This window comes from Giraffa tippelskirchi, chromosome 5 (assembly GCF_054371585.1).
Source record: "Giraffa tippelskirchi isolate mGirTip1 chromosome 5, T2T-mGirTip1v1.2.pri, whole genome shotgun sequence".
NCBI lineage: Eukaryota > Metazoa > Chordata > Mammalia > Artiodactyla > Giraffidae > Giraffa > Giraffa tippelskirchi.
Genome location: NC_137279.1, coordinates 34372898 through 34400801, shown reverse-complemented (window position 1 = coordinate 34400801; position 27904 = coordinate 34372898). Strand labels below are relative to the sequence as shown.

Here is a 27904-nt window from a genome sequence, read left to right as displayed (position 1 = left end):
ACTGTAGCCTACCAGGCTTCTCCGTCCATGGGATTTTCCAGGCAAGAGTACTGGAGTGGGGTGCCGTTGCCTTCTCCGTCAAATTCTGTCCAAACAACTCATCGGCTCAACCAGTTGAGCCTCTAATCCTTCCTTCTATGCACTCCATCGCAAGCATTCATTTGAAGGTTGGTTTTCTTTTTTGTTTTTCCTTCCCAGTTTAGAAACACAGATGTCTTACATCCCCCCCACAAAGGAATTTTGGAAATTAACCTATTTACAGAAAGCTCCAGGCAAGTTTGACATTGTTGTCTCAAAGCACCTTGTTCAAAATCTTCAACAGATACGCTGCTCTTCTAAATCAAGCACCAACCCCCCACCTCTTCTTCCTCAGCCCCAAGTGTCCTCAGATGGCTGCACAGCTGAGCAGGAAATAAGACTCCTTTTTTCTCTAAACTAGTAATGCAAACAAGGCCAAAGAGGAAATTGCTCATTCTTTGGTATTATTAAGTTTATTTTTAGTTTCCTAGTACTTGATTTATTTTGGAGGGAAGACAGGGTAAAACACAGTATCTCATTAAGGGAAATACTGGACACCTTATCTAAAGGTTTGTTACTAAGTTAACAAACTCTCCACATTAAATGCTTTCTGACTGGCCCTGAAAAATGTATAAATTTTACTTATATTATTTATTCAGTCAGCTAGTCACTCAAAAAACATTTGAGTTCCCATCTAGAAGACTTTTTTTGGGGAAATGCTGAGGTTATAAAAATGGGTAAGATATTTTCTTCTACTCTTAAAATGTTCATAGTCTGCTATGAAAAACCAGTGTAACTCCATGTGGTAACTGCTACATGGAGATGAAGTAAATATGCTTGTTTTAATGGTTTTATGGTTTACAGGCCAGTTTCACATATTTTATCTTATTTCATCTTAATGACAATCTCCTGAGGCACTTAGGTAACTGGCCAAACTGGGACCCAGACCTGAGATTTGTCATCGCTTTGACTTGCTCATGCCACCTCTCAAGCACTGAGTGCTGTTAATAGAAACATTTCTCTTCCTGGTATGAGATTCCTTGACTGATGAGTTTGTCATCTCTTCCGTAACCTCCTCTTCCTTCTTACATAAAATTTCTGGCAAACGTGTGTAGATTCTTTTTCTATTCCCTCTGACTTTGGACAAGTTACTTGATGACTTTGTTTTAGTTTTCTCATCTATAAAATGGAGATAGTGGGACTTACATCCTGGCACAGTTGTGAGGCCTAATTGAGCATTTGATGGTCAAAATGATCTTACCTGTATCTAGTTGTCAAATCTGAAATGTTATGAGACTCTGAAAAACAAAAAATGTTACTCAGAACTGCAATTCAGAATCCTATCTAATGTTTAGCTGGCTCACTTTTTTTTTTTTTTCCTGGCTTGCTTTTAATCAAGATTTCTGTTATACTCCTCAGCTACTAATGGGGAAAGCGCTGTGTAGCAGTGTTGTGTACCCAAGATGAATTGTATGAATCTGTGTGGATTTGGGCTCTGTCCTCTCTGTGCAGGTAGAGTACTGAGCTCAAATTAGACATTGAAATGTGGAATTTCGGAATGAGAAGCCAAGGGCTGCCCTCGGGCTGTGCTGTGGAGTATCGTGTCTGCCTAAGTCACAAGTGACATAGCTGGCTTCAGTCCTCAGAGCAGAAAACGGAGCCTTGAGCTTCTGTTGACCAAAGCTTCAAATAACCCTTCAGATTATACACAGAAAAATGAAGCGTGTTTGAGAAAGTTGTCCTCCATTTTTATTATCTTTTCTTGAGATATTTTAAACTTCAGTTTATGTGGTTTCCATTTTTTAAAAATTAGTTTATTTATTTTAATTGGAGGCTAATTACAATATTGTAGTGGTTTTTGCCATACATTGACATGAATCAGCCATGGGTGTACATGTGCTCCCCATCCTAAACCCCCCTCCCACCTCCCTCCCCATCCCATCCCTCAGGGTCATCCCAGTGCACCAGCCCTGAGCACCCTGTCTCATGCATGTGGTTTCCATTTTTAACAGGACATTAGTATCCATAATTAACTTGAGTCCATTAAACTTTTATAGATGAAATCATCTCTGGTTTATTTGGTTGCTCGGCTCTGGATGCACCAGAGTTAAGGGTTACTGTTTTATCTTACCTGCGCTAGTCAACCGATGTTAATAACAGAAATTAATAAAGTCTTTGTGCTTGAATCCCTTTGTCAAGAGGGGCCCAGTATGCCAGTGATAAAGAATATTTTGTATTATTATTAAAGCATCTTGACCTGTTAGGACCAGAAATCAACCCTATTTCATAGATAGAATTAAATGAGATGTGAAGGAGTGTCCAGCTGGAGCAATGTAGCAGGTATTGAAAGGAGGTCCTGTGGCTACTGCTTGTGGTCACTCTGTGGCTCCCACTGAAAAAGCCCAAAGATGCAGATGCTGTGGCTCAGCCCTCCCCATAGATGACACCGTATCTTCCTCTGCATTTTTTTTTTCCCTTAATGGGGATAAAAATAAGAACTGTTGTATTTGGATTCTTCCAGAACAACTGGTGAATTAAGGAAAAGGCTTAAGACTAAAAAGTTCACAGAAATGCCTGGAAAGGTATAATAAAGCAGGACAAAGTGTAGGACAGTTTCTGGCAAAGCAGTATCATCTTGGGGGGCTGAGTGGTCACTGAGGGGCCAATCCTGTGGAGGTCCTGTCTGAGTGTCTCCCTCTCCCTTCTTCTGAACAAGCCCCCCATGTGCTCCGTCTCATACTTGATGATAAACGTCATTCCTTTTCCTAGTGTACATCCTCATTGGGTGTAGTGGGTAGCGTCTCTTCACTGGGTGGTATCAAACTGTTGTTTTTGTCCGTGTGCTACACAGTTGAGGATTCTTATGTTATCTTCTATGAAGTAAAGGTCCTTTAAAATGATCATTGAGATGGCACATCACACTCTCTGCAGCCGTGTCTATGCACATCATTGCGTTGGTCAGACAGCTGCTTCATGAAGGACTAACTTTCCAGACAGGATGGTGCGCGTGATAAAAATGTTTCACCACAGCCTTCCTCTTGGCATACTGGCTTATTAACATGCCCCTAACTCTGTAGGGTCACCACATACCTTAGAGGTGGCCTCCACTGCTGTTGGAATTATGGATAATTTGGGTCCATAATTAAAGGTACTGAACTGAAAGGAAGCATGGGGATGATGTGGATGGTGGTCAGAGCAGGTATTGAGTGTTGATAGGAAAGAGCCAATATTTTTATCTTTGCTGGATTTTCAGAAAGCTAGAAAAGAAAAATGAGACCCAAGGAAGAGGGAAAATGGTGCTTTCTCAGCTGGTTACATATATTCAGTATCCAAATTGGGGAAAATATCAGACTAAAAGGATAAAGGATTTGGTTAGATTAGACTTTTGATTTTTCAGTTGTTTGATATTTTGCTGAATTTTATTTCTTATAGTGAACTTGAGTTTGTTTTTATTTAATCACAAAAAAATGAAGCATTACACTTAACTTTTACCTTCTTAAGCATATTTTTTAGGTTATTTCTTAAAAGATAAGTTAAATTGGCATTAGAATCTCTTACACTCATTCATTTTGCAAATATTTATTGATGATATGTAGAATACTGAACATAGGATTAGATGCTAGAAGTATAGCACTCAAAAAGGTATGTCCCCCATTTGATGGAATTTTAAATCTGTAAGAAGATATACTAAGTGAAATAATCCTTTAAGTATATAAGTATACGGAGAAGGAAATGGCAGCTCACTCCAGTCCTCTTGCCTGGAAAATCCTATGGATGGAGGAGCCTGGTAGGCTGCAGTCCATGGGGTCGCTACAAGTCAGACTGAGCGACTTCACTTTCACTTTCACTTTCATGCATTGGAGAAGGAAATGGCAACCCACTCCAGTGTTATTGCCTGGAGAATCCCAGGGACGGCAGAGCCTGGTGGGCTGCCGTCTATGGGGTCACACAGAGTCGGACACGACTGAAGCGACTTAGCAGCAGCAGCAGCATATAAGTATAAATCCTGATATGTGCTACAAAGGAAAAGTAGATAACAGAGTGACCTGACTTCAGGGAAAATATGTCTGAAGATGTTTCACTTAAATTAGGACCCGAGGCATGAAGAGTGAAAGTGAAAGTCACTCAGTCGTGTCGGACTCTTTGTGACCCCATGGACTATACAGTCCATGAAACTGTCTAAGCTAGAATACTGGAGTTCGATAGCCTTTCCCTTCTCCAGGGGATCTTCCCAACCCAGGGATGAAGAGGGAAGGATGGAATCAGAAGAGCCCCCTCAGGCCAAAGAACTAGCTGGTACAGAAGCACTCAAATAGGGTGAACTTGGAACTCAGGTGGATCTTCAAGAACACAGATATACTGGTGGTGCCTTGAGCAAAAACGAGAATGGAAGGGAGCAATAGTAGTGATGGGAGAGGGGTCAGACGACAGCGACCTTGCCAGCCTGGCAGTAAGAGTAGTGTGTTCCGAGGGCCTCTAAGGTGCTAGGCGCTTCTTGGTCCTTTGTTGTCATCGTTTAGTTGCTGAGTCGTGTCCAACTCTTGGGCAACCCTATGGACTGTGGTCCACTAGGCTCCATGGGATTTCCCAGGCGAGAATACTAGAGTGAGTTGCCATTTCCTTTTCTAGAGGATCTTCCCCACCCAGGGAGCAAACCTGCATCTCCTACATTATGGAAGGCAGATTCTTTACTGCTGAGCCACCAGGAAGTCTTCTTGGTCCTTTAAATGCATTGATTCATGGCCCTCATAGGCAAGAGGCCCGGTAACTTGTCCACGTTTATAAAGTGGCATGGCCAAGATCTGATCTCAGGCAGTCTGGCTTCATATTCCCTGCTCTTGAACTCTTTGGTAGGTTTTTATGCTAAGAAACATGATAAGCTGTTAAAGAATTTTAAACAGGGAATTGACCTCAGATTTGGAGTTTTCCCCTTTTTATTTATAAGATGCAGGATGGAAAATGGGTTGTAGCGGATCAAGAGTGGACACTGAGAAGCCGGACAGCAGCCTGGCCCTTGGGTGCCTGTCTGCCACGCTGGGCTTCATTAGAGTAGGTGTAGCCACTGAGCCAGAAAACAGCACCTTCAATAGATGAGTGGGATGGCGAGGCTTCTGAATGGTCTGGGAGTGAAGAGCAGGGCATGATACACCTCACCCAGCAAATCTTGGGGGTGAGGGTCTAGAAGCTTGTCTCTCCAGGTACATGTTGAGTTTTCCAGGTTTTGCACAAACATTTCTGGGTTGAATTGAGGTCATAGACATATTCTTCACACCACTTGAGCCTACTTGTCCTGTAGATTAATTGGGAAACTGTCGACAGCTACAGAGTAGTCATTTGGGGCCTTATCTAGAAGCACAGCTCCGCTTATTGTAAGCTGATTTGTATCATTTTAAAGACTAACCTCGGAGAAGGCAATGGCACCCCACTCCAGTACTCTTGCCTGGAAAATCCCATGGATGGAGCAGCCTGGTAGGCTACAGTCCATGGGGTTGCTACGAGTCGGACACGACTGAGCAACTTCACTTTCACTTTTCCCTTTCATGCACTGGAGAAGAAAATGGCAACCCACTCCAGTATTCTTGCCTGGAGAATCCTAGGGACGGTGGAGCCTGGTAGGCTACAGTCCATGGGGTTGCACAGAGTCGGACACGACTGAAGCGACTTAGCAGCAGCAGTAGCAAAGACTAACGTAGAGGAGAGGGCCCTCATGTCCTCCTTCCCAGCTCTCACGTGGTTTCTAAGGAGTGTGGTTTTATAAACACTGAACTTTCCTTAAGACATGACAACACTCAGGGAAACAAATCTGACACTGGGGGGAATAAGAGGAGAGGTCTCAGACCCCAGGCCCACCTTTGGTTTAGAAGAGCTCGCATACGCAGGTGCCAGAAGTCAAATGTAAGCGGCCCTGTTTTGGATCTGCTGTGTGGCTCTTACAGCATCCTTAGTGTGGAAGGGCGGGCAGAGGAGGAGCTCTGAGCAGTGCTAAGCAGGTGAAGCCTCACCCTGCTGTCTTAGAAACAGGATGAGAAACCTTTCTAATCTGGCAGAGTTGGAGTGATTGACAATTTTCTGGGTAACTTTTGTTCTATTTGATATTGAGGAGTTACCAAAGAATCTCCATAAAATACATGTTAGGTATAAAAATGAGAACATGTGCATTCCTGTGAACTCCCACAAAGCTGATGGACGTGGGAGCGGTCCCTCCCTAGTCCAGTTCCCCTCCTCCTCTCCCCAGAGGGGACCAGGTCCTGAGCAGTCTGTTAGAATCCCCTTCCTTTTCTTTATGGTTTTGCCTCAGATATTTGTGTTCTTCCACAGTATATTGTTTTGCATGTGTTCTGCACCGTGTGTAACTGGACTCATGAAGGAAGAAGATGCTTCTGCACCTTGCTCTTTTCATTCACGTCTATCCTGGGGTTCCCCTGTGTCAGTAGTTATACAGGATTTCCCAGCATTGTATGAACATAATATGTTTTACTCTTCAGCTGTTGAAGAACACTTCAGTTTGTTCTAGATTTTTTGTTCTTGCATATAGCTTTGCTGTCCATGTCTCCTGGTATGTGTGTAAAAGGAATTCTTTAGGGATACCTAGGAATTGAATGTCTGGGTAATAGGCGTGCCGATTTTCTCTTTCACTAAAGCCAGTTATTTCCAGCTGTATATGAATTCCAGTAATTCCACATCCTTGCCAACACTTTGACAGAGTCAGGCATTAAAATATTTGCTAATATTGTGAGTTTGAAATATCTCAGGGTAGTTTTAATTTGTATTTTCCTGATTAGTACTGCTATTGGGCACCATGTCATGCATTTATTAATCATTTATTTCCTCTTCCGTGGAGGACCTCATTTTTCAACCGAATTTTTCTTTTTGATTTGGAAGAGTTCTAGATACATCTTATATTAAAAAAAGTCTGTGTTGCAAATATACTTTCAGTTTGTGACTTACCATGCTCTTTATGATAGAACTATATGTTTTAAATTTTTTATGTAATTAAATTCATCAGTCTTTATGATTTGAGCTTGTATATAGGAACCTTTTTCTTTGTTTATAGGTAGTCTTCTATATTATCTTTTAAGAGTTTTATATAATTTAGATACAAGTTTATATATAATTTTGCTTTTTATATATGTCTTTAATCCCCTGGAATTGGTTATTGTATATGTTTGGGGACAACTGTTATTATTTTTTTTAATGCACATAACCAGGTGTCCCAGTACCACCTTTTAAGAAGTCCAGCCCTTCTCCACTCATTTATATTGCTCACTGTGTCAGAAATGAAATTTCCAGAAGTGCATGAGTCCATTTCTGGACTCCACTGGTCTGTTTGCCTCTGTACCAGCACCTCACTGTCTGGCTTTAGAATAATTGTTGATGTTTAGTGTGGCAAGTCCCCCACCTTGTTCTTTTTCAAGAATATCTTGGTTATTGGCCCTTTACTCTTCTTTAACATGTTTAGAATCAGCTTGTCTTGCTGCATAACCTTACCTCTTGGCATTTTGAATGAAATTGCATCAGATTGGGGTCTCTAGGTCCATTTGCGTTTTGGGCTGTCCTTACTCCCTTTCCTAACTTTCCTGGCAATCCCTTCAGGTCACATTATGAAACATTTATCCACACTGTTTCCTGCGTCCTAAGTTCCAGACTGCCCTGCAAAGGATTGTTCAGTCGCTCAGTCATGTCCGACTCTTTTCAACCCCACAGACCGCAGCACGCCAGGTTTTCCTGTCCTTCACCATCTCCTGGAGTTTGCTCAAACTCACGGCCATTGAGTCGGTGATGCCATCCAACCATTTTGTCCTCTGTCATGCCCTTCTCCTCTTGCCTTCTGTCTTTCCCAGCATCAGGGTGTTTTCCAGTGAGTGGGCTCTTCTCATCAGGTGGCCAAAGTTATTGGAGCTTCAGCTTTTCAGCATCCATCCTTCCAGTGAATATGCAGGGTTGATTTCCTTAGGATTAACTGGTTTGATCTTGCAGTCCAAGGGACTCTTAAAGAGTCTTTTCCAATACCACAGTTTGAAAGCATCAATTTTTGGTGCTCAGCCTTCTTTATGGTCCAACTCTCACATCCGTACATGACTGCTGGAAAAACCATAGCTTTGACTGTATGGACCTTTGTTGGCACAGTAATGTCTCTGCTTTTTAATATGCTGTCTAGGTTTGTCATAGCTTTTCTTCCAAGGAGCAAGCGTCTTTTTATTTCATGGCTGCAGTCACCATCTGCAGTGATTTTGGAGCCCAAGAAAATAGAGCCCTGTCACTGGAAAGGATAGAGTTGTTTAGTTGTGTCTGACTCTTTGCGACCCCATGGACCTGTGGCCTGCCGGGCCCCTCTGTAGATTTCAGAAACCTTTGTCTCTTGTGTTATGTCTCTGAAGTAAACTTTGCTTTTGAAAATTCAGCACTAAGAGTTCGGGGCCACTGCTCAGTTTGCTGCCTCCAGAAAGGAAGCTGGCTCTTGGGAACTCTGCCTTGTCTGTGTTTCAAAGTCTAGTCCTGTGGCGGGGGAGGACTTGCTTGTGCAGCTTTAGCATCTTTGTGGGACAAGTGTTTTAGGAACTAAGGGGAGCTCAGGAGTAGTAATCCCAAATGTGGGAAGTAAATCTTGGCTTGGAATTAGAAAGCTTACTGGGACGTTTTCTTGGCTCTGTTTTCTCCTTCAGATTTATTCAGGACACAACAGAAATTCTTTTTTCTGTCTTTCTAACTCAAGAATAATTTTTAAGGAGTGATTAGCTAACATAGTGTCACAAGTTTTCTCAAATATGCTGATATTGACCAGTCGGGACAGAAGTGCACGTTAAATTCAAAAAAATTCCTTGGCTTTCCTGCTTAGAGGCTTGAAAGCTGCTGCTGCTTTGCATTTCTTTTGACTCCTCTGAACCAGGATTGTTGGGGTGGAAATCTTCCCTTTTGGAGATAAAAGTTCACCCAGTAGCTGCTCAGGCTCCCTCAGGCCATGGTTTGTGTTGTGTTGTGTTGTTTTCCCACCAGGACCTAGAAGTACAACATTATCTGATGTCCTTAAGGGTCCTTTTGGCATCCATGGAATTCCTGCACTTACTTTGCGAATTAACATGAAGCAAGATGTAACATTTGTCTAGGAGACCTGTCCCACTACCACTCGATTTTTAGCAATTTGTTTAGATCTTTCTTGTATGTTTTTTGACTTAGCAGGAGCTTCCTGGGGGACCTGACTCTTCCATCTGGGCAAAGGGCAAGCAATCTGCCAGGGAGTCTGAAAGGAGGGTCCATGGGGCATCATTAAAGTTATTTAATGACCAGTCAATTCAGTCATTATACTGTGTCGGATATTGGTGATATTCATTCAACTCTTTGTGTGTGTGATTCCTTTTGATTTGACTTTAGAGAGTGGGTATGTTGAATTCTAAAGTATAGTTAGAACTGTTCAGGAGCGACATTTCCCCCTCTGGTTCCTCTGAAGCACTGTATAGGCCCAAGACCACACTTGACCTAGACTTGCTGGGAATACTGGAAATGGAAGGTGCTGGATCGAGAGCCTGACGGCTGATGGGAACAGCTCTGAGGAGCTCCTGGCAGGGAGGCAGGCCCCGGAGAGAATATATGCAAGCGGGACTTAACCAGAGACGGCTGTGGGTTCCTTTTAGATTGTTATTGAAGTGATTGTGGTAGTTTCATCATTTGAGAAGTAAACCCATGATGGACATGCTGATGGCCAGTTGTTAACCCTGTTACGTGGGAGCACTAACCACGTTCCATTCTCACTGCTGCCAGGGGAGTGAGACATGAAGTTTAGCTGGGACTCCTTAGAAATTAAGTCATGGGACTAAAACGCAGACAACCTGAGTGCTTTACTAGCACATTTTAGAACAGTTGAGTAGAAGTGTACAGAACTGTGCTGTTTCCTGTCACTAGAGGGAGCAAAAAAAATGACTTCAGAGCATCTGGTTGTGACATCAGCTTTTCTGATCACATGTGACAAGAATTTTTAAGTGGTACAGATCAGGCCAGCCTTCCTCTTGTCTGGGGTTAGTATGTAACCTTGTATCTCTGCTGTTGTCTGAAGCAGCTAACGCTTCTTTATTTGCTGCCCTATGTGAGTCACTGAGGAAGTGATTGCCTGAGTTTTCCCAGGAGAGGATCCCTACTCGTGTTATTAACTCTGTGTTAGGATGTAGGTACTTTAGTACCAGTGTAAGCCAGAAGTTTTCAGTCAGCAGTTTGTGACAGTTATATTCCACATTTTCATAAGAGACTATTTTTAAAGTTCACTAACGAAGTTCATTGTAGTTAATGTTCTTTGGCACTTTTAAGAGTGGAGTTAGGATGTCATGAAGTTAAATAATGAGACATTCCAAGTCCTCCAAGCTGGACTTTCCCGTCTTGTCCTTCAAAGGTAATTCTACATTGAAGTGTGGGGACAACTGGTAAACCTGCAGATGAGCAGGCCCATTCTTAGTTCATTCCCGCTGAACTGTGTAGAGATGCCACATGTTCTCATTCTCCTGATGATTGTCTAAGACTAGAAGCTGGGGCTGAGCGGATAGAAGACTTTCTAAGTTGCCTTAGGGGGGGCTTTTAAGTGGGTGTATGTTCTGATGGTTCTGTTTGGAAACTTTGGGGAGAATGCTCACCTTTGACCTGTGCTGTCTTTTGTACCATGAACTTGCCCCAAACACCATTATCATTTATTACACCTAACAGTCCCTTATTCGTTGACAATATAAAGTGCCTGTAGTTTTGGGGGGGACATGACAGACGAAAGGAAAGAAGTCAGTTACAGAAACATTCTTTGGAAGATTGTGTGTGTGTGTGTGTGTTTAATTCAGTTAATTAAACCAGTCCTTTGAGTTGAACTTGGTTTGAAGTTAAACATCATAGATGTCATTTATTGAGCGTATATGCCAGACACCTCTTAGCATTTCAGGCCTAACCACAACCTCATAAAGGAGGGAGCTACTGTTGAACCACCCCTGTTTCCCAGATGAGGTTAACTAGCCTTCCCACAGACACATAACTAGTTGTGGAGGACTGGGAAGAACTCGGTACAGCACTCTGGATCCCAGCTGCTACAGCCTGTGTTGCGTTACTCGTCCCCAGAGGCTGGATTCTGGCTCATTGTACTGTTTTGGTTTGTGCTGATCTTAGGTTAATGGGTGCAGGTGAGAAGTGGTCCTCTGTGGCAGAAGGTGTTGACCTGGGATACGTGGGTCTCGTTTGGCCACGCTGGTGAGGTTACTGGCATCAGGGCTTGACTGTGTGCCTGTGGCTCCCAAGGATGGGCATGGTCAGCCTACAAACACAGCAAGTTCATCTTTTAGGCCAGTACATGCACTTGAACCATTCAGATCTCTGTGGCTTTATGAATACAGTTGCACTCTTCTCTCCATCCAGTTCAACTCAGTTCTGCTATTTTTTTAAATTTGAATCGGAATTTTAAAAAATATTTAATGCTTTTGCTGTTTCTAAAAATACTGAGTTTGTTTGCTTTCTCTTCCTTAGGACTTTGTGTTTCATTTGTGACTGTGATACAGTAATTTTCCACTCAGGGAAAAGAACAGACAGTGTAGCCACCATCACCCGACTCCAGTGTCCTAACAAACATTTGTGTGTCTTTTACAATAGGCTAAGCACTGTGCTAAATGTTCTGTATGCATCGACTCTTCTTAATGTCAAAATTCAGTGAGTGGGATGCTATATTTTTCTCTGTTTTTAAAATAGAGACCAGGGCCCAAGGGACGTCTGTTTGGAAGCCCTGCTCTGCCACAACTCTGCAGCTTTCTCAGCAGAGTAGGGCCCTGTGGTCGTGGGCTCAAGTCTGAAGTCGCCTCACAGAGAAATGCCTACCTTTCTTCTCCTTCATTGCAAAGGGTTTTGACCTCTTTTGGGAAGTGAAGCAGAACTGGATAAAGGCCGTTTCTGAGACTTTCTGCAACTGGAAATGCTTATGGTTTTAAAGCTCTTGAATTAATGTTGTTTGTTGACTTTTTAGGGTCATTTCTGGGACTTGGGTTTTGGGTAGTAAGAATGCAGAGCTCATCTGTCAGTGTCCCCCTTTGTGGGAAAGTCCAGGCCAGTGCACAAGAGTGACCTTTTACCAACATGTGGGGCATGAAGGAAAGATTATTTCCCAAGTGTGGACAGAGGACACCTACATGTCCCGGCCCAGTCTCAACATCAAGTTGGGAGTTCAGGTTAAGATGTCCCCTGGGAGCACTTTGCCCCACCTGTTAGCCACACCCACATCAGTCTAGCGGGGGGAAGCTAGAGTGGGTTGACTGCAGCCACCCAGGATGGTGACACTGTGATCTGTCCCCAGAACAAGAGCTGTATAAGTCTGCATCACATTACACAAGAGGGAAAAGATCCCGGTCAGCCCTGGAGAGTCTTCCTTACCACATAGCTTGTTTTAGAGACCTGGCTCTATCCAGCTTGTTGAAGAGGTGTGTGAAATCACCAGGGACACCCCCGCTGTCCTCAGGGTAGTCGGCCCTGTAGCAGCAGCATGATCTTGCCAGGTTCCCTTTAGGGTGGGAGACACTGCCAGGAAAACAACTTCCCCAAGCATCCGAGCTAAAGGAGCCCCCCAAGAGGACCCATCCGTGCACCCTCGCAGGCTGTACACCCATAGCACCCCATGCACTCCCCAGCCTCCTGTGGGAATCAGCACCCCCAGACCAGGAGACCTAGATAGGAACTGGGGGAGTGAGCCCTTGGAGCCCTCACCATGAACTGTGATGAGGAATCCACAAGTTGTTTTCATAAACTGCAGCCCGAACGAAGTCCTGGGGTCACATCACACGTGTGTTCTGAACCTCAGTGAGCAGGTTCACATGAGTCACCAGCATGATGCTTGGAGACTGCTGGCCCCAGAGCAGCTGTGGTCACGGTGCCTGGCACCTTTGTTTAACCTGGGAGCGCAGACCGTGTGACCTCTCGCTTATCTGCTGGCAGCCATGTGGAATGGCACGGGCTGTTTCCTGTGAGGGCTTGTGGGGGCTTCCTTGATGTTCTGTGGACAGCTGTCTGTCCATCCTGTGGTCCCCTCCCTCTCCACCACGCCCGCCCAGGTGAGCTTGGTGTCTTGCACCTCAGGTATCCATCAGGTGTTCCAGACTTGGGCTGGTTGTCCTGGATCACAGTGAAGCAGCTGCGAGGAAACCCGCGGCCTCACTGACAGGGGCCTCAGTGGCTGGTGACTTCACCACTTTGCCCTCTTTGGCACTTGTTCTCCCCCTCCACCCAAGCAAAATCTGGGGTCCCCCTCCTCCCCTGCCGGTGATTGATTGTCAGCTTCTCTCACGGCTGAGGGGTTGGAGGCCCCCCGCCTCCTTCCCTGGGAGTTCGCCATGAAGGACTTGGGCACAGGAACTGGGGGGACACCCCCCCAGCCCGAACAGTTGCATGTGGGGAGTCACTGTTCCTCCACCTCCATTCTGGAGATCTTCTGTGCTGAAAGCTGCCATGAAGCCACTGCTGGCCTTGTTTGTGCGCCAGGAGCACAGAGAAGCACAGGTGTAGTTAGCAAGCCTGTCTGGATTTTTCCAAGATCTTCGAAAATTCAGGTGAGAGACGTGACACATTTCACGTCTGAGAAGGGGGATGCAGTACTGTAATTGTGTTTTTGTGCTTTGAAGAGTCATCTTTGCCCCGTTCCTTTTATTAAACAAATGTGATACAATGACAAAATTAAATACCGTTTTCCCTCCTTTCTTTGCAATGAGGAAGTCTGCCCTTCATTTCAAAATTCAGCTTGCAGAAATGGATTGTAGTTGATAACTTGCCACGCATCCATAAAAACCATAAAATACAAGAGGCAGTGTTGCTGGAGTAGCTGTTCTCATTTCCTGGCAGTCATTACATGCTTCCAATACAAAAACATTTTTCTCTTAACTATCCTTTCTGAACTCAAAAATGGGTTTCCCTCCAGCCCCTGGTATTCAATTATCACCTCGGGAAATGCACAGATATAACTGATGATCCCTTTAAAATGTCCTGCAGCTGCCACTCTCCCCCATCCCTCATCTTTTGTCCCATCCCCGTCATTGAATGTTATGTTGCCAACGTGTATTTTATAGGGTGACCCTGACGGGTGTCACTTTGATACTGTGCAGGGATAATAAGATTGCACACACAATGAAAGGCCAATAAATAGAAAAATGTTTACGAGATGGAGAATGGTGGTTTTAACAGTTTAATGGCTTTCTTTTTTTTCCCCCCTCACTCTTCTCTCTCTCCCTTTGCTGGCAGAATTGTGGTTTTGTTACAGGAACTAGAAAACATTAAGAAGGGTGATGCGGTGATAGAACCAACAGCAGTGAAATCCCACTTGCCCTGTTGCTGAACTCCAATAAAATAAATTCAGGAAATAATGAAGTATTCAGCTTGTGGGAAAGAAAACTGATTTCAGTGAATGAATTCTTGAGGTTTTACAGAGAAAACAAGATTCCTGATGTTGACATTATTATATTTAAAATGTTAACAAACAGTAAAACTAAAAATAAAGTGTCCCCCCCCAGTGGGCAGTTTTGTGGGGGTCTGTGTTAAGGGAAGGCCCATCACGTGGCTGCGTTAGGACTGCCTGGCTTCTGTGCCAGGGGCTAGTGTGGGGCCCACACATGGCCAGGAGCCCTTCGGTTCAGTCTGGAGTTTAGACCAATTGGTGATGGTCTTGATCTGTGTCTTCAAATCAGTTGTTTCCAGATCTGTTATTTTTTGTTACTGTGTTTTGCTAAGTTGCAGTATCTTCTGCCTGGTGCTCAGTTGATAGATAGCGTTTTTTAAAAAAATAACTACATTAAAAATTTACTTATTTGGGACTTCCCTGGTGGCCCAGTGGCTAAGACTCCATGCTCCCAATGCCGAGGGCCTGGGTTCTATCCCTGGTTGGGGAACTATATCCCACATGCCTCAACTAAGACAGGGTGCAGTCAAATAAATAAATACATTAAAAATTATTTATGTAAATAAATATATTAAAAATTATTTAATGTTTGGCTGTGTTAGGTCTTCGTTGTTGCTTCAGGACTTTCTGCAGCAACAGGGGCTGCTCTCTGCTTCTCTTGTTGCAAGCACAAGCTCTAGGGCACTCAGGCTTCAGTAGTTGCAGCACAAAGGCTCAGTAGTTGTGACTTATGGGCATAGTTGTCCCACAGCATGTGGGATCTTCTTGGACAAGGGATCAAACTCATGTCCCCTGCTTTGGCAGAAAGATTCTTTACCACTGTGTCACCAGGGAAGCCTAATAGATAGATTTTTGTAATGGAGCTGCTTGGAGAGGAGCAGCCACAGTGTGGAGGTTCAGGGGGTCCATCCAGGGGCTGTGAGTCACATCCGTGGTTTTGAGCGCCATTGGAAGTCTTCAGTGCTTTACTTAGATGCTTCTAGCTGGAGCTGGTTCACTGCTTTACTTAGACACTTTAGCCGAAGCTCGTTTTGAAAGATGTTTTGTTACATGCACAGGAGGGCCCCAACCGGATCTAAACTCCAACTTCCTCCTGGAGGAAGAGTCCAGGAAGGACTTTAGGATGAAGTGGCATGTGACGACCCCTTGCTTGGCACATGTCCATGACATTTGTAGCCCAGAGCTTGAAGTGGCCAAGGGCTTCTGAGCAAGAGCCACTGGGCGAGCAGGTCTGAAAGAGTGCTTATGCCCGTGGCCTCCATCCCGTCTTGTCCCTGGAGGGTCCAGGGACAAGACTTCCAAGAACTGGAGTCTGTTCTTGGAATGTGTGGGAAGGCAATACTTCTCTGGGCTTGTGCACACGTGCCTGCCACGTGTGTCTCTGATCTTGGTCCCCCAAGAATCGCTTCAGGCGGGTCTTGTTCTATAATTCATGGGTGCTGGGGTAGGAAGGCTGACTGCCCGTTGTGCTCAGGGATGCACAGTGCTCTTTTGTGTTCTTCAGCCACCACTACCCAGGGTCCAGTTAGTGGGTTTAAGATACTAGTGAGCTGAGCTCTTTAAATAAAAAAAGATAACTCAAATTCAAACCTCAGACTTCAAAAAAAGATTACTTCCCCTTAGTGATTAAGAGCATAAGACTCTGGAGTGAGACCCCCAGGGCTGCCGACTGAAGCTGTGACCAGTTTCCTTGTGGCTTGTTATCTTATTTATAAAGCAGGGATGATGACGATGTTAGGGTACTTATGACAACTAAACGTATGAAGGTATGGAAAGTGCATGTTTATAGTGCCTAGCCATCGTTATTGTAGATTCAACAGCCCAGTAAAAGGGTGGTGAGTTGGTTTGTGGATAAAGCCATTGGTGAGGAAGTGGGGGCACTGGATTCCTAAGCCGTGATGCCCCCCCCGAGAGCAGCTGCTTGCGAGCAACTGCGCAGGTGCAAGTGTTCTGTCTTCGTTGGACCTTGGGAAATGCAAAGCAAGAACACTGTAGTCAGCTCACGTTAACACTATACGTCAAATTAAGGAGCTCTAGTGTAGACACGGTCTATCTTATTATACTTTCTAGAAAAGATAAAATGTCATTTCTTTTGTGAAATAATGTTGAGAGCAGGTAGTGATTTTTAATGACCTTACCTGGCAAAATAAAATGTTAGCAATCTTGCGTCCATTTCTCAAAAGCTGGCCATGTTACTTCCATTTCTGTAAAGTTTTAAGCTTTTAGTGTTCACTTTGGGTAAATTTTAGTTCTCAGAAAATACCCATTCCGTCAGGTGTTTTTGAACACTCAGTATGTTTGAGATGGTGCCCCAGACTCTGGGGTGGGCCTGCAGATGGGGTGGACATGGACTTGACAGCTAGACAGGCTCGTTCGTGGCTACAGCCCAAGGGAGAGCATGTGTGTACAGGACAGGAGTGGGACGACATCTGTAATGACTGGAGCCCCACGTGGTGAGAAGAACTCGGACAGACATTGAGAAAACAGCAGTGAGGGTTCACGGGGCTGCGTCCTGCCGGCAGAAGGAGAGCACTGAGGAACGGTGCAAGCCAGAGAGAGGGCTGCGTCCTGCCGGCAGAAGGAGAGCACTGAGGAACGGTGCAAGCCAGAGAGAGGGCTGCGTCCTGCTGGCAGAAGGAGAGCACTGAGGAACGGTGCAAGCCAGAGAGAGAGTGCACGCTGTCTTCTGGGGACAGAGGGAAGGCCTGGAGGAGGTGGCAAAGCAGCCGGGCATTTTCCTGCAGGCCTTGAGGTGCCTTCGGTGATTCGGAGGCGGAGGTTGACAAGATGAGGACTGTGCTTTGAGAGGACTGGCCTGGTCTCTGTGTGGGAGGAGACAGGCCAGCCCGGGACCTCAGTTCTGAACATCCAAGGGAAGATGTGGGACCAGAGGTGGGATCACAGGTGGCCACATCAGCAACTGAAGCAGCATAGAGCTTAGGAAATCTCATTATGGTTTTGAGTTTAAAAAAAACCTTGACGTGTCCCCTTTCCTTCACAGTGTTCAAATGTAGCGGTGGTAATTGTTTTAAAAAGAAAGAAAAAAAGATTTTTCCTCCCCTTTACCCTGCACAGTTGGGATTTACAAAAAGGGCAGCAAGAGTGCCTGGTTCAGGAGTGTCTCCGAGTGTCTTTGCGTGGCCTCTTCATTATAACCAGCTAAACCTAGGAGACCTTCACAGACTTCCAGAGTCTTCTCTTTCCTCCCTTGCCTTTGTCTCCAGGAGAAGAGCTGCAATGTGGATAGCGGGAGGGGGTATGGGTATGGATGGTCGGGAGCCTGCCCCTGGGCGCGGGTCTTCCTCGGTGTGGCCGCGCGGTCAGGTGGCTGTGGTTCTGCTGCACCTTTGAGCCTGTCATCTTCTTCCTGGATATACGCCGAGACCACAGAGGCGGAAATAACCATCAGCAGGAGAGCAGGCTGACAGTGTTGGGGCTCCTTCGGAGATGAGGGGATCTGGTTGGTTAACAAAAGAAGGAACCAGGAGAGCATTGCTTTAATTACCAGACTCATTGCTGGAAGACAAGCAGTTGCCTGCTGGAGAGAGATCGCTGAAAGCAGCTACCCCCTACACTCAGTGGATGGTCCTACCCCGTGCCTGGCTCTCACCTCAGCCGTTCTGTCGTCAGGTCCAGTCCTGGAGTCCTCAGGGAGCAAGAGAAGAGTGACCTGCGTGGGAGTCTGTGCCAGGAAGTTTTACTGACTTACTTCACTACCCTTGAATCAATCAGTCATTTTTGCCAAGAAACAGTGCAGCTGTAATTTACAGGCAGAGGTGGCGGTGGAAATCAAAGGGGTTAGAGCAGCTCTTCCCAGAGGACGCATCCCAGGCAGGCTCCCTGGCCCCGGCTCCAGTGGCCTGGAGCATAGAAGCACAGAAGCAGCTCTGCGCTGTATGTGTCTCCTTTTCCTCCTGCCCCTACTGGGGTTGGGGCCTTGTTTCATCACCACTCACTGCTTCCTGGACGTTCTCCCTGCAAAAACACACCTTTTTTTTTCCTTTTCTTTTAAGCTTTATATCTCTCTGTTGTATCCAGAAAGTAAGTGGTGAGTTTCTTCACTCTTTTTACCTAGACCACCAAAGAAGGAGCCAGGCCATGACTGAAGGGCATTCTCCAAACAAATTTTAGCAAAGGAAACCCCCTCTGCTTCTCACTGTCCGTTGGCATGCTGACTTGAGGCTTTCTGTATAGATCACTTAGCTGTACTCAAGTTAAAATACTTAGCATCTGAACAGTTACTGATAGGTCTTAGAGAAAGAAAGGAACTTCTTCTAAATGTTTACTTCCTGACCCCTGCAGTGGGGTGTGTCACTGGACTGGCAAGTGAAGGTCACTTGCCATTTCGTGGCCCCTGTCCCACCACACTGACTGTGGGCCTGGAGGGCCTGGCCTCAGAAAGAGGCTGTATTTTAATGCCCTTCTCACGAACAGCTTCCAGGCCTGCCTCCCCACCCCATCTCTTCTGCTCCCCCCACTTCTTAGTAGGCAGTGTTTAAACTTTGGTAAAGAGGAAAGAAATTCCTTTCCGCTCACAGCAGAAGGGTGTTTGTGGGCCGCTCTATTGGACACCTTCTGGGGCTGGTGCTGGGTTCTCGGTAGTGTGCAGGGACCTGGGTTAGATTACTTCTTGTCTCCTGCACCTGCCCTGCCCCTCCCTGCATGTACAGAAAGGAGAACACTGGTTTTCCAAGGCCCTCCTTAACACAGCGTAACAGAAGACCAGTGGTCAGCATTGTTTCTTTCTGCTGGTTCACGGAACCATGTGGTGAGAGTGGAAGAGAAAGGAACACTGTCTGTACCCTGAGCTGAGCACAGGGTGTGCTGCATGTCCAGGGTTATTTATAAAAGACTGAGGCCATCCTTGGCTTGTAAAGAGAGAACCTGATTGTAGATGGCAACCCTGAACTCTGAGCCAGGGTCCCTGGACCTCTTCTCCCACCACCTTGGGGTGTTGAGACTTATGTGGATGGTTATAGCAGTAATAATTTTGTTACAATCACAACAAATTGGATTCAATCTTGGGTGTGCCCTTAAGCTTCAGTAATGGGGTGAAAAATAGCTGACTGTCTTTTTCAGCCTGCGCACTAGCCTCCCAGAGGGCTTGTGTCTGAGGAGTTAGTGCTGGGCTGAGGGGGGAGAGACCCCGGGGCTAGGGAGTGTGCTCCTTGACGGTCTTGGAGACATACATTCCCCCTGAGAAGGAACCTTTGATACTGGCAGTGCCTGCAGCACCTTCCTCTTAAGCATTCTGTCTGTACTTCTGCTTCCCCAAGGTCCCTTACAGAGAACACATAGCTCATCTTACTTTAGAAAAGAGATTATCCTTTTATTGTGCAGAACAGGTTACAGGCTCTCCTGTCTTAGCAGTGCGATGGCTGAATGAGGGAATGGAAACAGCAGGTGGGTTCGTGGGCAGTGTTTCAGCTTACCAACCGCCTGCAGGTAGACTGACCTGGTCAGGTGGTCTCCAGCAGCAGGATTGTCAGCTCCCACCCCAGCCTGTGGCCCACATCCAGTGGCGTCCATTTGGGCCCTAGAACACGTCTCCTGGCTCATAGTCCCCCCGCCACCCATCCACCCTCGGGTAAAGCAGGGCTTTCTTGGAGTGGGTTCACACCTGAGAAGCTCCCTGTGAGAGGTGAGCGGACAGATGCCACTGAGCCACCCCAGCCCTGCGCTTCAGGTGGTTGCCCAGGGCACCACAGGGAGGGGAGCCTGCCCTGATAATTTTTTGCCCAGAGGGGTGGGAATCGGATGGGGTGTGGGGAGAGCACAGAAGTGGAGCCATGGTTCCTCCTCATGATTCCAGTTGGCCAAGCCTGGGTTACAGGCGCGCCTCTGTCTGCCTGTCTGTGTGTCTTGGTTTCTTTCTCTCCCCTAGGCCCCCGATCCACCCAGACAGAGTGCTGCCCTGAGCAGCTTATTTCTTCCCTTCTCTTTCTTCTGTGCCTGGCACTCCCCGCCCCCTGTTTTTCTTTTAGTGGAAAGTCAGAAAGACCTAATACAGCTAGTTCTCTAACCCCCAGAGAAGACCTGCTGTATGGGAACCTGGCTCAGGGAGAAAAGTGAGTCCTTAATCTAGGGCCACATGTCTCATTGCCGGTGTCTTTCTGCATCTGACCTGTAGGGTACCCCCCACCCCACCCCTGCAGCAACAGAAAAGGCAGAGGAGTTGGAGAGGGCGAGCGAATCTGCTAAATATAGACTCGGGCCGTGAACACTCCTCCCGCAAGAGCTGCAGCCGTGGCGGAACCCCTGAAGATGACTTGACCCCTTCTGCTTCTTTGCCCAGGCACTAAACCGCTGCCCTGAGATGAGAGGCGTGTTGACTGTGAGGCCTTGTTGTGAGACGAGCTGAGAGCACTGGGGACAAAATGATCATTACGGGCCATTCATGTCGACAACATTTGTGCCTCTGTGTTTGCTTGCAAGCACAAGCAGGAGCTAATTTGCAAGGCTGCCTTTGTGGAGCTGCCTTTTGATCAATGATTGCCTGTGTTAATGTTTCAGTAAGCTATTGATTTCTGCAGCAGCTTTTGTTCCCTGAATTTATGTGCAGTGGGTCTCCACAGCACACGCTATGCATGTTTGATTAAAGTTCAATTGACTTCATTCCTGGGGAGGCCTCGAGCTGCTTCATTCCCTGTTTGTAGAACCAGAGCTTTCCCCAGCATGCTCTTTTGTTTGTGCTCAAGACCTAGCCACCCATGCAGTCACCAGTATGCTGCTTCTAATCCTCCTAGATTTGCTCCATTCCAATGTTTAATCCCTTCCTAGACATTACAGTGGATGAGAGGCAGCTAATAAAACCTGGTCTGGAATTTTTTTTCTTTCCCAGTCAACTTGCTGATGTATTACTGGTGTGTATACCATATGGATCATAAAAATGCACTCAGAGGGCACAGGTCCAGTGAGTTCTGACAACTGTACACATCCATCTAATAACACAACAGTCAATTTTTAGGACAGCCTCATCACCCAGAAGGTCTCCTCAGGTCCTTTTACAGGCAGTCGCCCACGCCTCATGCACCAGACAGCAGATAACCACTCATCCTGCCTGGGCCCTTCCGTGTGGGCTGCTGCCATTCAACATGATGTCTGAGATGCACCTGCTTGTTGTAGCTGTCAGTTGTTTTTTCCTTTTTACCGCCAAGTAATATTCTCGTGAGTGGGTGTACCAGAATGTTTGTCCATTCTCCCATTAAGGTGCTGTTTGGATTGCTTCCATTTTGGGGCTTTGAAGAGTGAAGTTTTTATGAATGCTTGTGTAAAAGTCTTTGTGTACACACATACTTGTGTTCCTTTGGGGTAAATACCTAGGAGTGAAATCAGTTGCTAGGCCGTGTGGTCCGTGTTCAGCTTTCTGTGTGTTATGTATTAGTCACTCAGTCGTGTCCAACTCTTTGTGACCCCATGGACTAGCCCGCCAGGCTCCTCTATGCATGGGATTCCCCAGGCAAGAATACTGGAGTGGGTTGCCATGCCTTTCTTCAGGGGATCTTCCTGACCCAGGGGTTGAACCCGCGTCTCTCGCATTGGAGGCAGATTCTTTACCATCTGAGCCACAGGCAAGCCAATTCAGCTTTCTAAGAACTGCCAAAAGAGTTCTACAGAGTGATTTGACCATTTTACATGTCCATAGTGGTATATGAGATTTCTTGTCACTCCCCTCTTTTCCCTGAGGAAATTGATATTCTTTCATTTTACCACAGCAGTCCTTCAGACTTCGTCATTTTGATCTTTGATACTCAGGGGATGGCATCTGTCCCGGGCTCCTTGTTTAAGAGCTGTTACGTAAGGTTGACATAAGTTGACACTTATTTTAATGTTAGGTGTTTGTGTCCCGATCTTTCTCACGTACTCGAGGAGGACCAGTGCAGGGTTCAGGTTGTGAACCTGGGCTTTTCCTGAGTCTTTTCTGTCCAGCATCCGATGTTGGGCCTGAACTTTGGCTTCTCCTGTTTGAATCTGCAGGTTATACCGTTTCTTAATACCATTTGAAACTCTTTCATGTTTGAGGAACAGAAATGATCCATTGTAACTGTGAATTGCAGACCAGGACTGCCCAGAACTGTCAGGGTGGCTTGTCCACAGCCTACAGGTCCGACCAAGGTGTGGCAGAGACCTGGTGGTCGTGCCTCCCCTCCAGGTTTCTCTCCCATTTTTATTTTGCTTCGCCTCCTTCAGCTTGCTATTTCCCCTCACGTCTCAGACCTGTCCCTGGGCCCCTGAAACAACTTCCACTGAAGGTAGAGGTGGGAGGAGCAGGAAGCCTTTGGGTTTCTCATTTTTCTTTCCAGCCCTGGGACTGGGCTGTGATTTACTGAACCAGCTGCCCTTCTGAACTGAGGAGGCACCTGCAGCTCTGACAGTGTTTGAAGGGTGATAGTGACCTGCGTTGGCTTCTGGTCTGCTTCCTCATAGGAAAACTGGAACTGGGTCACTTTTATGTCAGCACAGATCTCTTAATCATAGTGGATTTATGAGTTTGTGCCCTCCAGCCAGCCAACAGCAAAAGATTAGTATAGATTAATGACTGGCTAAGTCAGGAAGTTAGAAAGTAAGAGGCAGGAGCCAGGAGGTGTCTCAGATCGGGACCTCAGAGGCTCAGGATGCTCCCCTCCCCTCACTATGGGGACATTAGAGGCTGTGTTTGTGGACTAACATGTAGTAGGCAAACAAGGAAGAAATCCAAGGGCAATTGCTACATTTTCCTGTGTTGTTCAGGTACCGCCGGGTGGAACTGGAAAGGGGATGGGAAGTGACTTACTTGCTCCTGGGGGTGTTTTCAGAGAAACCTCACGTGACTGGGCATCCATCCATTGGTCACAGATGTGTCACGTGGTACCTGCACTGCTTTGTCTCTTTCAGTCTCCTCAGCATTGGTCTTTCCAGCTAGATCTCAGGACACTGGTGGACAGTCTTTGCTTCTCCTTTTTGGCTCCTGCATTCACAAAGCGGAGAGCCTTCCACAAGGCAGAGTGAGCCTTGGCCAAGTAGCTCCAACCCTCAGATGTGGGGACCCTCCCATGTTCAGGAACACACCCCAAGATATGGTACTGACTTTCCACAGTAGTGATGTAATTAGGGAAGATCAGTGTGATCGAGGCTCTCTGTTTTAACAATTTTTTTAATTCTAAGTAGAGGGCTTTTTCTTAAAGCAAAGACCCCCAAGATACAGGTCTTTTGTCAGCCAGCGTTAGTGGAACATGCCATTGCTGCCCCCGACCCCTGTGTGTATGTATATGTGTGTGCATACATGTGTGTACAAGTATGTGTGTATGCATGTGTATTCTGTACATGTGTGTAGGTATGTGTATATTGTGTGTACGTACATGTGTATATGTGTGTGGGTGTGAACATATGGTTGAACCCCTTGAGGCTGGGAGTGCCACAAGTGCCCTATATTAAAAAGTTGCATTTGGACTCATTTCTGCTGGCTTTGTTTTTAAAAGCTGTCTTGGCTCCGTTTCTTCGGGGCCTTGCATGAAAAGAGGAGCTCCTTTGGCCTTACTCACCGACCTCGTGACGTGTGGTGTCTCCTCTGCCCAGCACCACCGTGTGCTGCATCCACTCTCAGTCTTTTTGCCAGGCCTCAGCTTCGCCATCAGCACCCTCTGCTGGCTAGTCCGGGATGGCCATTGGGCCTGGCCGGGGGCTGTATAGCACTTTTCCTGGGCTTGGGCTCTATTCTTCCCAACCTCCCTCCTGGCCCCAGTTCCTGCCACCTCAGTTGTTTGCTTCAGTTGTTTCTGGAATGGTCTCCCTGGCTGGGCATTTCCATGTTGCCCCGTGTGGATTCACCGACTTGCTGTGCAGAGATGTTCCCTGTGTGCACTCGTGCACACACACACATGTACATACACACACAGCTAGAGGACAGGGCTTCTCCTTTCTGTCGATGGTTTATTGATGCACCTCCAGTGCTTAGAACTGCTCATAGTAGGCACCCAGCAGATACTTGTTAAGTGAATAAATGTGCTTGATGTCTAGAAGTTATGCTCTGATGGGCTGGCAGACAAGCCCCACTGGCCCATTGCACAGGCAGCTCCACGGGTGTGTCTCTAGTGAGCCCAGGCCTCCAGGGCAGCTGTGATAAAGCCATCTTCTGCTCCAAGGCTGTGCATCTGCCTCACAGCCAACCCTTCTCTCCTGCAGGGAGAACTGATCACCTTCTATTACTACTGGAAGAAAACCCCAGAAGCAGCCAGCTCCCGGGCCCACCGCAGGCACCGCAGGCAGGCTGTGTTCCGGAGGATCAAGACCCGCACTGCATCCACGCCCGTCAACACACCCTCCAGACCCCCGTCCAGTGAATTCTGTAAGTGGGGGCTTTGCACATGCCCCAGGCTTCCATGTCCCAGCTCTGGGTGGACCTGCTCTTACAGCCGTCCTTGGCAGAGCTCATGTTGGGGCGGGGGCAGAGGGGCGGTGATATATGTGCATGCGTGTGTGTGTGTGTTGCAAAGCCTGATCTAAGAGTTTTACAAACTACTTGTGCATATAGATTTTCTGAAACTTAATATCATCTGTAAGTCCTGCCCTTGGCCTGAGGCAGTTTTTGACTTTGGAGGACGATCTCCCTTAGCAGACAGTGTACTGCACTTGTGGTCACAATACGATCAATTTAACATTTTCTTCTTCCTCCTACTTTTGTGAGATCCTCCTCTTGGTCCCATGTGACTTGCAGTCTGATATGACAGTGAAGCCCACACACATTCTTAACCTTTGAAAACTAGATTCATGGCTTGTGATCCTGTCCTGGCCCAGGGCACTCAGCCTGAGGGTCACAGACGTGGCTCATGCAAATGGAAACAGTAGGCCTGGAGGGCACTGAGCCTTGATGGAGAGGAAACCCCTCAGAATGTCAGGAAGGGCATCATGGATGCACTTACCCTGTTCTGATCCACCATCTGTGGGCATCAGTGCCAGCTTCTCCAGGATTGAGGTGTGACAGCAGACCACCAGAATGACAGAGCAGACTGTTGGGTACCACCCCTCATACACGAGTTCTTCATTCTGATGACTGGCCCTGAGAAATTCAGAGTGGTCCTTTGTGAACACTGCCCCAGCCAGCCTGCTGGGCCGCTCTGACTGTTGGCCCAGAGCCTGGGGCAGGTCAGAGGTAGTAACAGGGGGTCCAGTCTTGGCCCAGCATGATGGTGTCTCCCCCACCCCTTTGTGTGCCCATCATGCCCAGTGGACCTGAGTTCAGCCAGTGAGGATGACTTCGACAGCGAAGACAGTGAGCAGGAGCTGAAGGGCTACGCCTGCCGCCACTGCTTCACCACCAGTAAGTGGGGCCGGTGGGAGGGGTGCCTTCGCTGGATCAGCCAGGCTCAGGCACTTCCTGGTTCTGAATGTCTGGGGAATCTAATTGGAGACTTGACATCTGCATTGTCTTTGGGGTTACTTAGAAAGTGGAAGACTCTCCTGTTAGCAGTCAGGCTGGAGCACTGACCAGGGGCTGGGACAGACTTGCTCAGGGTCAGGGCGGAGGCGCCTGTGTTTCTGGGGAGCCTGCTGCCAGCTCTTCCTGGCAGTTCATCCTGCGATGAGGTGTGGGGGTGGTGGATAGTCCTGAGATCCTCCCCTTCCAGGAAGAAGCAGGGCGGCAGCACCTGAGCTGTTGAGTGACAGGTGTTGGCTGAGGCCAGGGCCACATGGTCCTTGTGGTACCAGGGTCAGCCAAGCCCACAGAAGGGCCTCCCTGCTCGGATGTCTGTACCCCCGGACATTGGTGTCTGAGGTTGGCAGCCACACCGCCGCCCCTCCCTCCTGCAGCCTCCAAGGACTGGCACCACGGGGGCCGGGAGAACATCCTGCTGTGTACCGACTGCCGCATCCACTTCAAGAAGTACGGCGAGCTGCCCCCCATCGAGAAGCCCGTGGACCCCCCACCCTTTATGTTCAAGCCCGTCAAAGAGGAAGACGATGGGCTTAGCGGGAAGCATAGCATGAGGACACGGCGGAGTCGTGGCTCGGTGAGTCCCTTGGCCAGGCAGCCTGCGCGCATCTCCAGAGTCTGCGGCCACACCCGCCAGGAGGAGGCTGGGAATGTTTTCATTTCAGGCAGAGAAACAGACCCTGGAGGGGACATGCCTGGCCTGTGGGGAAGAGCCCTTGGTTCTCTCCTCCCTCTCATCTCCTCAGGGAGCTGGTGGACCAGCATGAGTCGCTGTACCCCACTCCCTTCTGAGCCCCGTGGCCTTGCAGAAACGTCCTCAAGGCCTGGGGGATTTAGGAGCTGAGCTGCATTATTTGACAGCTCATCTCGTTGGGTCACTTCCCATCCAATCACGTGAAATCGGCCAATGTGCGTGTGTGTTTGGTGGGAGGAGCAGGCAGTTCCATGGAGCAGACGGAAGAGGGGTGTGACTTAAAGCTGACCTCAGGTGTAATGTCACTCGGGCCAACCTCTGCCCCTCAGACAGCCCTGCCCACTTCCAGCTCATGTCATTCAGGACAGTCCTTGGAGGAGATGAGAGCTTCGAGTTTAAGCTGAGAATCACTCTTTTCCATGTAAACTCACCCATTCACCCCCTCCTTGCTTCGCTCCATGTTGACTCCTGTGTAGTGAGGGACAGCCAGGGCTGCCCTGTGGTTTGCCAGGGGCTGGGATTTGACCTACTCTGGAGGCTCCTTCCTGGGAACTGGGCCCAGGTGGCCCATGTGGGGCCAGGGTTGAGTCTCACCAGCCTCCGGTTGGGGTGGGCAGATGTCTACACTGCGCAGTGGTCGGAAGAAGCAGCCAGCCAGTCCTGATGGTCGTGCCTCGCCCATCAATGAAGACATCCGCTCCAGTGGCCGGAACTCTCCCAGTGCGGCCAGCACCTCCAGCAACGACAGTAAAGCAGAGACGGTGAAAAAGTCGGCCAAGGTGAGCTGCCGGGAGGGCAGGCGGTAGGAGCTGCTGGAGTCGGCATTCAGCTCCTCCGAGTCTCTCAGTCATTCATGGAACCTCGCAGGCACCAGTAAGGCCTCACCTGTGGTTGCAGACTGGGGCCTGGAAAAAGGGTCCACGTAATTCCCAGCACAGACCTATAGGGGCTGCCTCTGCCTTGAGTTTCCTGTCCCCCAATACTTGTTCCTTCCTGGCCCCACTGGCCCCTTCTGGGATGGAGCATCGTGTAGGGGGAGTCCAGGTGTCCGCAAGTGGCTGTCACTCCCTGAGGCTGCTGGGCCACCCTCCCTTGGCCTGAGGCTTCTCGTGGGCTTTCCCGCCGCAGAAGGTGAAGGAGGAAGCCACGTCCCCTCTTAAGAGCACCAAGCGCCAGCGGGAGAAGGGGACCTCGGATACAGAAGAGGCCGACAGGACCAGCTCCAAGAAGACAAAAACCCAGGTGAGGCTTGAGGCTGAACCACATTGATTGCCCCCAGCAGCTCCTGTCCCTTGAGATGCCCCCTGGGCGATGGCCATGTCCTGCCTCCCAGGGAGGGGCCTAGAGCACCTCCAAGACTGGCCAAGTCAGGGCAGGACCTGTGGTCCCTGCTTGC

At 47.8% G+C, this 27904-nt stretch overlaps 1 protein-coding gene across 34 annotated transcripts in view; it reads left to right on the top strand.

The window, feature by feature from the left end:
- The window catches only part of RERE (arginine-glutamic acid dipeptide repeats), a 408969-nt gene that overhangs the window by 373073 nt on the left and 7992 nt on the right, over positions 1–27904 (top strand). For all 34 annotated transcript variants that reach the window (XM_081490478.1, XM_081490468.1, XM_081490475.1 and 31 more), the window contains 5 exons: positions 24566–24728; positions 25608–25700; positions 26192–26391; positions 27126–27287; positions 27637–27750. In XM_081490478.1, the coding sequence (XP_081346604.1) occupies positions 24566–24728; positions 25608–25700; positions 26192–26391; positions 27126–27287; positions 27637–27750 (732 nt within the window). The remainder of the gene's footprint in view (positions 1–24565; positions 24729–25607; positions 25701–26191; positions 26392–27125; positions 27288–27636; positions 27751–27904) is intronic.